Below are 13,310 nucleotides of genomic sequence, written 5' to 3'. Positions count from 1 at the left end.
CGCTCAGCGCGTTGTGCGACAGCCGCAGCCAGCGCATGCGCAGCAGCCCCTGGAAGGCCATGGCGGGCAGGTAGACCAGGGCGTTGTGGGCCAGGTTGAGCGTGGCCAGCGCGCCCAGGGCCCCAAACGTCCCCGGCCGCAGCTCCTCCAGCAAGTTTCCCTCCAGCTCCAGCCGCCTCAGCGAGCCCAGCCCGTCCAGGGCTTCCTGGGGCAGCGAGCTCAGGCGGTTGGAGGCCAGGTTGAGGAGGAGCAGGCGGCCCAGGCCTCGGAAGGCGCCTTCGGCCACCAGCTCCACCCCGCAGTGCCGCAGGTCCAGGTGCGTGAGGTGAGGCAGGTCCTGGAAGGCAGCTGGAGGAATCACCTTCAGCATGTTGCCCTGGAGGTCCAGCCTCTGGGTCAGCTGGGGGCGGGAGGGACACATGGCAGATTGGCACAGCGCTGTCCTGCCCCTCCCCAAAGCCTGGCGCCCCAGCGCCAAGCACCCCAGCCCTGGGATGAGGCCCCCCCAATCCTGTCATTCCTGTGCATCTTCCCTCTCCCCTCCCTCTAGCTCATGACTCCATAGGAGGCAGAGACTGCATCCTACCCTGCACAGCCCCAGTTTGGCCACAGGGCCTGTAAGAACCCGTTTGACTATAGGTAACTGGTATTTCAGTCACACAGGGATTGTTATCCACCATTACTGATTATGCTTCCCATTTTACAGATGTGAAGACAGAATTTATAGAGCTCTCTCAGTCAGATCGGGCTCTATCCTGGGGCTTGAACTGAGCTGTCCTTGAGCTTTATTTGTTCAAGGCTGGTGTCCTACTGCTTCTGCCTTTTGGTGGTTGATAAAGAGTCTCTTAGACTTTTCTGCCTTAGCTCTCAGCTTCCTAAGTGGCCGAATTACAGGCAAGAGCTACTAGCCCCTGGCCAGACCAGGCTCTTGCAACCTCCTTTGCCTCCATGCCAGCCTGTGCCCAGGCTACTGCCCTGCTGACCTCCGGGATGGTACTGGGCACCTCCGTGAGGTTCTGGCGCCGGCAGGCCACGTGCCTCCTGGAGTTGTCACAGACGCAGCTCTGTGGGCAGCGGCGAGCGGCCGTGTGCCAAGCTGGGCCTAGCAGCAGCAGCAGCAGCACCAAGGGGCCTTGGGTGGAGCTCTGAGGCCTGGAGAGGGGAGAAGGCGTGGGTTCACTGGAGCGGGGCCCTTAACTAAGCCCCAGCTGCAGTGCGGCTCCCGGCCCACATTCTACCTTTGGGTCCAGGACAGTAAAGAGTCCTGGCTGGCCCACGTCCCTCACCCTTGCACTCCTGTTATCAACTCTCATTTATATGGGAGGAAATGGAAGCTCAGCAAATGAGCCTGATGAGTCCTGACTCTGTCGATGAGGACTGACTGGATGTGAGGATGACTTTGGGGTTCCAAGCACCATCCATCTCTGGTCCAGTCCTTCGCTGCAGGGCCAACTCTCCCCTAGCAGAAAGCCCCTAACTTAAGTTGGTAACGGGAGGCTTAGTTCAGATTTCAAGCAACACTGGCAGCCTCGGGGGTGTGGTGTGTGTGATTCTGAGTGGACTCACTGGCTGTTCAGAGCCACACTAACATGGCAGGTAAGCAGCCCAGACCTCCTGTTTACTTTCTTGCTGCTTGGTCATGGAGCTTGAACTCTGGCCCTGAGCTCTGGCCCTGAGCTCTTCAGCTCAAGGCCAGCACTCTACCACTTGAGCCACAGCACCACTTCCAGTTCTCTGGTGGTTCATTGGAGGTAAGAGTCTTACGGCCTTTCCTGCCCGGGCTGGCTTTGAACCGTGAGCCTCAGATCTCAGCCTCCTGAGTAGCTAGAATTACAGGTGTGAGCCATTAGTGCTCAGCTAATACTTTCTACCTCCCCTTCAATGCAGTGCCATCCGCTGACATGGACTGGGATAGGAGACTGAGGTTTGGCTTTCAGACTGCACCCTGAGCAAGATGTCCATCTGTCCATCTCCCCACCCACCTGCCCATCATCCACCCCCTTCATGTCACAACTACAGCCACTGCCCATGCCCTAGGGACACCGCTGCCACCATGGCTCTCTCCTGGCCTCCTTTATGTTCCTCTCATCACCCAGCAACCACAAGGAATTTTTATTTATTTATTTTTGGGTCCGGTTGTGGGGCCTGAACTCTGGGCCTGGGCACAGTGCCTCAGCTCTTCAGCTCAAGGCTAGGACTCTACCACTTGAGCCACAGCACCACTTCCGGTTTTTTTTTCTGCTTATGTGGTGCTGAGGAAATCGAACTCAGGGCATCAAGCATGCAAGGCAAGCGCTCTACCACTGAGCCACCTTCCCAGCCCACAAGAATTTTTAGAACACAGATAGGAGCCTGACATCTTCAGCTGCAAACCTTCCTGTCTCCTTCAATCCTGACTACCAAAAACCCACACTGGTGACTCGGCTGAATCCTTCCCGAGCACATTGCCTGCTCTGCTGCTGCTGCACACGCTGAGTCCTCTCCTCGCTACCGGGGTCATCTAACTTGCCCAGGTTTTCCTCCTGTTCTCAGCTTGTATCCCACAAGGCCTCCGAGCAGCCTTCCTCCATGCCTGGGCTATTCGTCTTCCAAACCTCCCCCATTGCTGCTCCCTAGATCGCCACTACCTACTTCTCAATGTCTTTTGGATCCTTGGGGCCCTTCTGCCCCCCAGAGCTGAATGGCCTTCTCGAGTCTGTGCTCATATCAGAGCAGCGAGAGGGCTCACCAGACAGAGCCCTGAAAGGACAGGAATCCGGGATCCAAAGACCAGTTCTGATCTCTGCTGCAAGGCCTCAATCCACCGGAGCAAGTCCCGGGGACCCACCCCTGTGGGAGATCTTGGACAGTCCCTGGTTCAGGAAACAAAGTCCCTGCCACCAGCCCGAGGCAGAGAAGGCTTCCCTGTTCCTGTGGCCATCAGTGGATCCACAGCTCCTTTGCACCCTTGGGACCCGAAGACTTACCCCTCCATGCTCCCGGGAACTGCCAGCACTGTCCGGAGGCACAGCACAAGGGAAAAGCCAGCGCTGGTCCCTGCCCGGGCTCCGGCGAGAGCCCCTCCTTGGCCCACAGGCCTGGCAGCAAGGACAAGGCTGAATGGAAAGCATTGTCAGCAGCCCCGGGCGCTGGGGCTTCCCCAGGCTGTGGGCAGGGGTGGGAGCGGTGGCTGGCTTTCCAGGGCCTCCTGTCCACTACAGACCCAGCAGCACAGCCCAGGCCTCAATCCTCTGGCTGGCCAGCAGGGCAGGGCCCCTAAGAGCCAGCCTGTGGCTCAGCAGACCTTGGGATTCTCTAGGCTCCATGGAGTCCGGGGCAGGCTCAGTATAGTTACCAAGCCTGTTGCCTAATTTCTGAAAAACATCTAATGGGACTGGCATGGTGGTGCACAGCTGCAACCCCAGCATTTGGGAGGCTGATGTAGGGAAGACAAACTGTAGGCCAGGCTGGGCTGCACAATTAGATCCTGTTCTAAAACAATACTAGGCAACTTGAGCAACTGTAACTTGTTCATAAGGCTGCCTTAAGGAATAAGGTAAGGAGCTAAGAATGGTTAACCCTTTCTGTTTGTGTTTAAACCTATGTGGTTTTTTTTGTTGGACGTGGGGCTTGAACTCAGGGCCTGGGCTCTGTCCCTGAGCCTCTCTGTGCTCAGGGCTACAACTCTACCCCATGAGCCACAGCACTTTTGGCTTTTTGTGTATGTGGTAATGAGGAGCGGAACCCAGGGCTTCATGCATGCTAGGCCAGTGCTCTACCACTAAGCCCAGGTTCTTGGGTTTTTGAGACGTGACCCCAGCAGATCCAGGGGCTGCTGCTTGCAAAGCTCGCAAGTTCTGTGAACCGAGTCTGGAAAGCATTCGGAGACCTACTAGAGGAGCAGAGCCCAGAGGTTAGGTAAGAGGCGAGGTACGGGCAGCAGGCTGGCGCCTCCTCAGCACCTCCACCAACCCGTCAGCTGCCCCTCACTGCCTCTCCTGACACACTCAGCTAGAAGTGGGGGAGTCCGGGGGTGGGGCTGCTGCCCTCAGGCAGGTGGGGGCCGGTATGTGCTGAGACACAATAAGGTGGCACTTTAGGTGAAAGAAGGCTCTTGGCCACCACAGCTACCACACGACTTTATTCAAAAGCTCCAGGCACAGCCCAGACACATAGCACAGAGGAAAGCATGAGGTGGTCATGGCCACAAGGGAGGCCACAGCGTGGCCCTCGCCCAGCCCCGATCCCATCCCTCCCCCAACACAAAGAGTCTTTGAGGAGCAGAGATACCGTGCTGTCCTGAGGACCTGCCGGCCTTCCCCAGGCTGGGGAACAGATCTGAGCCAGAGAGGCACCCCTAAGGCTGGGGCCCCGCTGACACCAGGGCCTGCGCAGCCCTATTCCAGGACCATGTCATGGGTCAGCCCCTCCCCCCCCACTCTCCCAGCCTCTCTTCTGGTCCATGAGGTGGCCAGGGATTTGACCACTGCCGACAGCCTTCCAGTCCCCCGCAGCCTTCCAGTCCCCCGCAGCCTTCCAGTCCCCCGCAGTCTCTTCTCAGTCCCAGGGGCCAGCACAGCAGGCATGATTGGTTTGGTGATGAAGGCAGTGGCTGCAGGCCCAGGCTGGATGTGAAACAGCCCAACCACGACACAAAGGCAGGCACAGGACACGGGCAGCTGTTTTTGCTGCAGCCCAGGAGTGGGGCAGGGAGGCAGGGACAGCCACCAGGGCCTCAGGCCTGAAGCAAGTTGTCAGCAGAGCATCCTCGGATGGCGGCGAGTTTAATGGCAAAGCGGCTTGCAGCCCTTTCGTCTGGGGGCCAGCACCCCACTGAGGAGCAGAGCCAGTCCAGCAGGGAGTACTGAACCCCCCCCAATCCCGACAGGAAGCACACACCTGGCCACGCACCCATCCAACACACACCACACACCAGACGAACCCCCTCCCTGCCTCGGGGCGGAGCCTGTCCCAGGGGGTGTGGCTGCGGCTCAGTTCCTCCAGTGTCTCTCCAGTCACAGGTGCAGGCTGAGGGATGAGAAGAGGCTCGCGTGGAGTCTAGACCTTGTACAGTGTCTGTAGCAGATTGTGGCGGGCAAAGGAGCAGGTTTCCAGGGCGCCATTGGGCCTGTGGGGGAGACAGGTGAGTGAGGGGGGCAGACATCCCCCCCTGGAGTCCCACCGCCAGCTGGACTGGGGGCATTTCTGGGTCAGACTCATTGTTCTGATTTTCAGGCATTCTACAAGGGAGATAATTTTTGTTATTCTGGAGGCTGACATCTGAGGATCACTGTTCAAAACCAGCCAGGGCAGGAAAGACTATGTGACTATTATCTCTAAGTCACCATCAAAAGCCAAAGTGGAGTTGGGGCTCAAGTGGTAGAACGCTAGCCTTGAGCAAAAAAGCTAAACCCTGAGTGCAAGCCCCAGTACTGGCACACACACCTGCATGTGCACCCACACACGCGCGTGCGCGCACACACACACACAATAAGACTCTTCTCACTTGGTCACAAATGCCAGCAGCAGGGGTGCAAGGGCCTTGGGGAAATAATCCTGCTGCACCATGTGATTCAGCGCCATCAGGGGGCCATAGAGATTGGGAACGGCCTTGATCTTATCTTCACTCTGCAAGAACACAGAAAGGGTGGGCAATCTCCTGTGTTACCTGCACAGCCCTGGATCCCCACCAACTCTGACAAAGCCATGTGGTGCAGGCCTGTTATGAAAACCGCGGCTTCCCCACGTGGGCCTCTGCGCTCCCAGCCTCACCTTGAGTAGACCCATGTGGACCAGGAGCCTGGTGAGGAAGGTGTTGGAGTTGAAGGATGAGCAGCTGAATGCCTTCTTCATGAGCGCATCTGCAAGGGCAGAAGCAAGTGCAGCTGTGTGTGTGGATAGGCTCAAGCCCCAGGGCACCCACGCACCTCATGCACACAGGCTTAGCCCCGTCTTCCTGCCATCTTGCCCTAGCAAGAAGTGGGGAGGGACGGTGGAGATGACACAGATACTAGATTAAGGGACAACTGCCAGCCGCGAAGGGGGAAGGGCTCACTGTCCCCACCTTGCTTCACAGGCTAAAATGGGTGTGGTGAAAGGCCCACAGTATGTACCTCATGCAGTGGGGACAGCCCAATGTGTGATGGAGAGCCCCATTGTGTGTGTGTGAGAGAGCGAGAAGCAAAGAGAGAGAGAGAGAGAGAGAAGCAAAGGGACCAGTTGGGATTGTGCCAGGCTATTTGCTATTCTGTGGAAAAGAATTCAGGCTTCAGCTGGGCGCCAGTGGCTCATGCCTATAATCCTAGCTACTCAGGAGGCTGAGATCTGAGGATCATGGTTCAAAACCAGCCTAGGCAGGACAATCTATGAGACTCATCTCCAATTAACCATCAGAAAGCCAGAAATAGTGCTGTGGCTCAAAGTGGCAGAGTGAAAAGGTTCAGGGATAACGCCCAGGCCCTGAGTTCAAGCTCTATGACCAACAAAAATGATAAAAAAGAAATTCAGGCCTTACAACAATAGAAAAAAAAAAAGAGGAGGCTGCAATGCTTGATAAGAAATGTACTCATTATCTTGCCCATGTAATTGTAACCCCTCTGTACAGTATGTTCACAAAAAATAAAAATAAAAATTTATAAAAAAAAAAAAAAAAGGAGAGGGAAGAATGCAGGCTTCTTATTTCCACAGATGCTCCTCAGCTTCCCAAAGATGGTTCTAGAGCCTCCTGCCTGGCCATCTTTATGTCACAGAATGGGAAAGGAGAGGGTGGTGCCAATGAAGGAAGCCTCATGAGCGATGTGTTGACCCCCAAGGGCTCAGCCCAAACCTCCTGATAGGATGTGTCATGACTTGAACACAGGACCTTGTTATGGCCTTCTAGGCAGGCAAGCCCTACACTGATTGCTCCTAGGATGAGCTCTAACAACATATAGCTACGTGGTTTTGGGAAAGATCTGTTTCCCCAGCTGGAAACTGACAGCACACAGGCTAGCCCATGGCAAAAACCAGTCGATGGAACCACTGGGGGCTCACAGAGGCTCCACACAGCGTCATCTGCGGCGCCAAGCACTGGGGGATGAGCCGCCCAGCCCCCCAGCGCCTGCATTACCTACTGCATCGTGCACGGCGGCCCTCACAGAAGCTTCATCCTTGAACACGGATGCCACCTTCAGGAAGGCAGACACCACCTTCTCAGGGTCCGATGTGTCAGTCTAGCAACACAGAGACAGCAGCTGGTGACAAGAACCAGAGCCCCGGGGCTCAAACACATGGGGGAGACTGGGGAGAAGAGGTCTTGGCAGAGTATGGGACGTGGGCAGCTAGGCCAGTTCTCAGCTCACGGCAGGCTCCCCTGTGTCTGGCTGGATTGCCCACAGCAGGTGGAATGAGTGAATAAGCGTTAGATACCATGACAGCCAGAGCCTTCCGCTTTGAGCCGAAGAGCTCAGGGACAGCGCCCAGGCCCAGCGTTCAAGCCCCATGACCAACAAAAAAGAAAAAAAAAAAGATGGTGCAGTGGCAGTGTCTATCAAGTCAGCTGTGAGGAAACCGGAAATGAGAGGATCGTCACGCAGCCTGGCATCCATGCAAACCCCACTCAAAAATGATAGAAGCTGAAAGGGCTGGCTGCAGGCTTGGCCCTGCCTAGCAAGCTTGCGGCTCCTGAGTTCAAACCCCAGAACTGCCCGCGCCTCTCGCCTCCCCCCACAAAAAACTCTCAAAAAACCCCGGCTGGAAGCGTGGCTGCACAGGGAAGAGTCGCTGGCAGTTCTGAGGCCGAGTGCAAACCGACCCAGCGCTTCCCCCGTCTCAAAGTCGGGGCAGCTCAGGCCCCTGCCTGACGGCATCCAGGTGGCTCGAGACGCAGCCCTTTGCTGGGGCGACACGCGCAGGGCCGGGGGTGGTCGAGGCAGCCTTACCTGCTGGGCTATCAGCACGGAGCCCTTGGGCCCGAGGCGCAGCAGTTTCTCCGGGGAGGGGAATGCCAGGAAGGTGGGCACGTCTGTGGGGGGTGGCGAGGACAGCACTGGGGCCGGCTCCTGAACAACACACACAGCCGTTCTAAGGACCTAAGCCCAGATCCTTCCTCCACCCTCCCCTCACTGGAGCCCGCTGGGGTCGAGGTGTAGAAGTATCACTCCCAGCCGGGCACTGAGGGCTCACACCTGGAATCCTAGCTACTCAAGAGGCAGAGCTCTGAGGATCATGGCTCAAAGCCAGCCCGTGCAGGAAGTTCATGAGACTCTTATCTCCCCTAAACCACCAGAACACTGGAAATGGCCCTGTGGTTCAAGTGGTAGGGAGCTCGCCTTGAGCGGAAGAGCTGAGGGACAGTGGTGCCCAGGTCCAGGGTTCCAGCCCCATGACCCAGCAGAAAAAAATTACAAATAAAAATCATTCCCTGCTAAGTGCAGCCCCCAAAGGAGGGGGGTGTCTACGATGCTGGTGCTGACTCCTGGTCCTGAAGCCTTGGGGGTACAGGGTAAGCCCCTCCCCAGGACTTCAAGGTGCTCTTCATCACGCCACACAATGCCCCAGTGATGGCGTACACGGGGGCTAAACAGACTCCATTAGGAACCGCAGCACAGTTTGGGTGCCTGCAAGCACCAAGCAAACACCCACATCTGAGAAGTGCCTTGCTTTCCCAGCTTGCAGACCAGAGAAGCCCAAAGAGACGTGAGTGGGGCGTTCTGAGAGCTTCTTTAGGATCTTGGATGACAGATGAATTGGGGAACACCAAATCAATCTGTCACATTCATGGCCAGTTCAGAACTGGGCTGGGGCACTGTCCCTGACTCCTGCTCAAGGCTAGTGCTCTACCACTTGAGCCACAGCATCGGTTTCAGCTCCGAGTAGGTCACTGATGAGCCTCAGAGGCTCTTCTTGGCTTCAAATCATGATCCTCAGATCTCAGCCTCCTGAGTAGCTAGCATTACAGGAGTAAGCCACCAGCACCAGGCTGTTATTATTTTTTTTCTGCCACTACTGACAGTTTAAAATTCTGGGCCTAATTACTAGTAAGCAAGCACTCTGGTCACTGAACCATGCCTCCAGACCTTACAATTTTGCCTATATACATACTATGTACCTATGTACAGTTGCATTACAAAAGTGAATAAACAAGCCAGGCCCCAGTGGCTCATGCCTGTAATCCTAGCTACCCAGGAGGCTGAGACTGAGGATTGTACTTTGAACCCAGCCGGGTAAGAAAGTTGGTGAGAAATGCATCTCCAGGAAACGTAGAAATACAGCTGTGGTTCAAAGTGGAGAGAACTAGCCTTGAGCAGAAAGAACTCAGGGACAGCGCCCAGGCCCTGAGTTCAAGCCCCATGACTGACAAAATACAAAACAAAAGAGAACTCACCCCACTGTTGGGGTCCAGAATCTTCCGTGGGGTGGCTGACTCCTCTCCTCGCCCTTCCTGCTGCACTTCTTCCTCATCCTCTTCCTCCTCTTCGTCCTCTTCCTCCTCCTCCTCTTCTTCCTCGTCCTCTTCTCCCTCCTCCTCGTCGTCTTCCTCATCATCCTCGCCCTCATCATCACTGCGGAGAGGAGCGGGCTCTGTGAGACCCTCCCTGCCACGCGGCCCAGGCTAGCTCAGAGGGTGGGGGGGGGGCCTGCCCCAAGGGAGCACGAGGATCAGCAGGGAGCACATCACTCATTCTCTCATTGTCCAGGGAGGCCACGCGGGATGGACCCTGTCCCGAACAAGCCCCAGATCCCCGTGGATGTGGAGGAAAGGATCTGGGAGAAGTGGCAGGCTGAGCTGTCCACGGCAGAGCCACGCAAGCTCACGTCATAGGAGAGCTGTGTGTAGAAGGAGAAGGCGGAGAACTCCTGCCTGGAGGAAAGCCATTCCCGTTGCTCTTCACTGTGCGCACTGGAGGCTTGGCCCCGCGGAGCCTCGGGCCTCCACAAGGGCCCGGCCCAGCCCCACCGACAGGGCACACCCCGCAGTTCTCACTACCTCATCCTTTCTAGTCAGCCTCTGGAGAACAACACAAACCTGTCTCCTGGCAGGTCAGGCCCCACCCCCACCCTCCAGACCTGCTGTTTCCTATGTCAGGACCAGACCTCATACCAGCTTTCCTGCCCTGCGCACACACACTCACAAACACGCGCGCGCACGGGCACACACACACACACACACAAGCATGCACATACACACAGTTTTTTTGTCCGTTATGGGTCTGGATCTCTGGGCCTGGGCGCTGTCTCTGAGCTCTTTAGCTGAAAGCCACCGCTCTACCACTTGAGCCAAGAGTCTCTTGGACATTCCTGTCAGGCTGGCTTTGAACCGCAATCCTCAGATCTCAGCCTCCTGAGTAGCTGGGATTACAGGCGTGAGCCACCGGCGTCTGGCTCATTTCTATCTTGCTGCCTCAGCCGTTTCACCCTAGCACTTGGCACAGGTGTCTGAAGTGTTACAGGAAGACAGAGCAATATGGAAGGCCCAGGGACTTGAGATGGGTCCCTGCCTCTTTGATCCTGGTTGTTATAATCTGGGTTCTAACAGGTGTTCCAGGAGTGATGGAGAGCAAGAAAGGGAGATGACACACTGGGGCCTTCTCGTGCTTGAGGCTTTCTCCTGTGAGTCAAGGACCCAGGGAGGGTTGTGAGCAATGGAGTTATGTGTTTGATTTATGGTTCAGAATTCTGGCCAGAACAAGGGACACAGGTGGTGGTGACTGAGCCAGGGGCCCAGGAAGGGGAAGAGCTGAGGAGATGTGGAGCTGACTCGGGACGTCACTGCTAACGTCACCAGGGCTGCTGGGCCTCTGACCTTTGCTTCCACACAGACCTGAAAGACCCTGAGCTCAACCCACAGACTCTGGGCGAGAGAGGAAGGAGAGACAGGTGCGGCGGCCGCTCCTTACCTGAGGGAAGCCAGCACTTTGGTCATGTTGAAGCCATCCAGGACCTCCTGAAGCTGCTCGCAGCCCTCTTCTCCCAGGGCGTTGCCTGTCCCAGGTAGGAGGGCGGTGAGGGTGGAGTTGGGCGGGGTGGGCAGGGCAGGGGGGGCTGAGGCACACCTCCCCCACCCCACCTACCATTGAGATCCAGCTTCTCCAGCTCCGTCTTGTCTGCCACAGCCTCAGCCACGGCCAAGGCCGCATCTCTCTTGATCTCACAGAAGGACAGGTTCAGCTCCTGAGAGCAGAAGGACGGGGTGGAGGGAGGGAAGACCTGGCTGTCCCACAGCAGGGTAGGTGTGGGCAGAAAGGTAGGCCACCAACAATCAAAACAATACCAGGGCCGGGCATTGGTGGCTCACACCTGTCATCCCAGCTACTCAAGGAGGCTGAGATCCGAGGATTGCATTCAAAGTCAGCTCAGGCAGACAAGTCTGAGATTCTCATCTCTAATTAGCCAGCAAAAAGCCAGAAATGGAGACATGGCCCAAGCACCAGCTATGAGACAATAACCAAGCGAGAATGTGAGGCGCTCAGTTGAAGGCCCTGGACCTACAGAAAACTTTACAGTAACTAATGGTAGACACCACCACTCTTGTTTTTCTTGGGTCTTGAACTTTGGGCCTGGGCACTGTCCCTCAGCTCTTCAGCTGAAGGTGAAACTCTACCACTTGAGCCACAGCGCCACTTCTTGTTTTCTGAGTGGTTTATTGGAGACAAGAGTCTCACAGACTCTCCTGTTGTGGCTGGCTTTGAACCACGATCCTCAGATCTCAGCTTCCAGAGTAGCCAGGATGACAGGTGAGAGCCACCTGCGCCCGGCTACACACCTCCTGTTTTTAACATGAAGAAACTGGCTCAAAGGGGTGAAGAGACGCAAATACCATACAAGTAGAGGTGCTGGAATTGTCCAGGCTCACCTGCCTGCAGACCAGACCCTCAGCTGCCGGGGCCTCCCTCCACAAGCAGGAGGCCTGCACACGGGACAGCAGCTCCAGTCAGAACCACCGCTCACCTTCAGCTTCGGCAGGCCCCCACGGACGGCGTCTGCAATGGCCACGGCGCCCTTGGAGCGCACCAGGCAGTCCCCGAAATTGATCACCTCCACCTGCCGCAAGGTCTTCAGGGTCTGTGTGGAAGCAAGGGGCAGAGGCTAGGGTGTGGCCTCAGCCCGAAGCCCTCGTGATGGCATCCGGGATGCCCACGCACTGTTTTCTGTGTCCCCTGTCACCTCTATGTCTCATCAGCTCTTGTCACGCCCTTCCTGGGCCCCTGGCTGAATCATCACCACCTTGTGCCCTGTGTTCTGGCCAGAATTCTTCCTGAAGCATAAACCCAACAGATCACTCCATTGCCTACAACCCTTCTTTGCCTCTTCTGACTCACAGGAGAAAGTCTCAAAACTGAGAAGGCTGGCTGCAGCCCCCAGGCAGCCACCGGGGAGCAGGAGGCTGCAGGGACAGGCACTGGGGAGCTGAGACCATGTGGATGCATGCAAATGAGCTGGGGTGAGGAGGCGGGGCATCACAGCCCCGCCCCGGTGCTGAGCCAGGTCCAGCCCTCCAGCGTGGCCTCACCTCAGCCATGGCCAGGGCGCCTTTCTCAGTGAAGGTGTTGTCATTTAGGTTGATGACCCGCAGCAGGGGGTTAATGGCGAAGGCCTGGGCCAGCGCTGTGACGCCAGGGTGGTTGATCCCATTCTGTGGCATGTGGACCTCCTCCAGAGTCCCAATAATCTGCAAGGACACAAGGAAGGGGTGGGAGGCAGGCACTAAGTGGTGTCCAGCGGGCAGGAAAGCCGCACGCACCGGCACAGACGGCCACCTGCACTGGCCTGGAGCATGCTGGGGTCTCAGGAGAAAAGTCAAAACCTTCGTTTGCTTTTCTTCCTTTCTGTTGGTCAGTCATGGGGCTCAACCTCAGGGCCTGGACGCTGTCCCTGAGCTTTTCTGCTCGAGGCTAGGACGCTATAACTTGAGCCACAGTGCCATTTCCAGTTTTCTGAAGGTTAACTGGAGGAAGAGAAGAGTCGGGGGCTGGGAAGGAAGCTCAGTGGTAGAGTGCTTGCCTAGCATGCATGAAGCCCTGGGTTTGATACCTCAATACTACATACACAGAAAAAGCTGGAAGTGGCACTGGCACTGTGGCTCAAGTGGTAAAGTGATAAAGAAGCCCAAGGACACTGTCCAGGCTCTGAGTTCAAGCCCCAGCACTGGCAAAAAGAGAGAAAAAAAAGCGTCTCATTGAACTGTGATCCTTCGATCTCAGCCTTCTGAGTAGCTAGAATTACAGGTGTATATCACTGTCCCTGATTTTTGTTGTTGTTTGGGTTTTCTTTTGCTTAAGACTACTGCTCTACCACTTGATTTTTTGTTTTTAAACCATTTCTGGCCAGCACCGGTACACAACACACACACA

The 13,310-nt window shown here is 56.3% G+C and overlaps 2 protein-coding genes across 2 annotated transcripts in view; both read right to left on the bottom strand.

Annotated features, from left to right (window-relative positions):
* Positions 1–2,974, bottom strand: part of Chadl (chondroadherin-like) — a 12,015-nt gene extending 9,041 nt beyond the window's left edge. The window contains exons 1-3 of the mRNA XM_013024779.1: positions 2,967–2,974; positions 984–1,152; positions 4–400 (exon numbers count right to left, since the gene is read on the bottom strand). Coding sequence (XP_012880233.1) covers positions 4–400; positions 984–1,152; positions 2,967–2,974 — 574 coding nt within the window. The remainder of the gene's footprint in view (positions 1–3; positions 401–983; positions 1,153–2,966) is intronic.
* Positions 2,975–4,520: 1,546 nt separating this feature from the next.
* Positions 4,521–13,310, bottom strand: part of Rangap1 (Ran GTPase activating protein 1) — a 27,511-nt gene continuing 18,721 nt past the window's right edge. The window contains exons 6-15 of the mRNA XM_013024924.1: positions 12,470–12,763; positions 11,908–12,021; positions 11,031–11,130; positions 10,857–10,941; positions 9,344–9,521; positions 7,899–8,018; positions 7,088–7,190; positions 5,752–5,840; positions 5,486–5,607; positions 4,521–5,107 (exon numbers count right to left, since the gene is read on the bottom strand). Coding sequence (XP_012880378.1) covers positions 5,038–5,107; positions 5,486–5,607; positions 5,752–5,840; positions 7,088–7,190; positions 7,899–8,018; positions 9,344–9,521; positions 10,857–10,941; positions 11,031–11,130; positions 11,908–12,021; positions 12,470–12,763 — 1,275 coding nt within the window. The 3' untranslated portion in view covers positions 4,521–5,037. The remainder of the gene's footprint in view (positions 5,108–5,485; positions 5,608–5,751; positions 5,841–7,087; positions 7,191–7,898; positions 8,019–9,343; positions 9,522–10,856; positions 10,942–11,030; positions 11,131–11,907; positions 12,022–12,469; positions 12,764–13,310) is intronic.

The sequence above is a fragment of the Dipodomys ordii genome, unplaced genomic scaffold, assembly GCF_000151885.1.
Source record: "Dipodomys ordii isolate 6190 unplaced genomic scaffold, Dord_2.0 Scaffold79, whole genome shotgun sequence".
In the NCBI taxonomy this organism is placed as follows: Eukaryota; Metazoa; Chordata; class Mammalia; order Rodentia; family Heteromyidae; genus Dipodomys; species Dipodomys ordii.
This window is presented reverse-complemented; position numbering and strand designations above follow the sequence as displayed.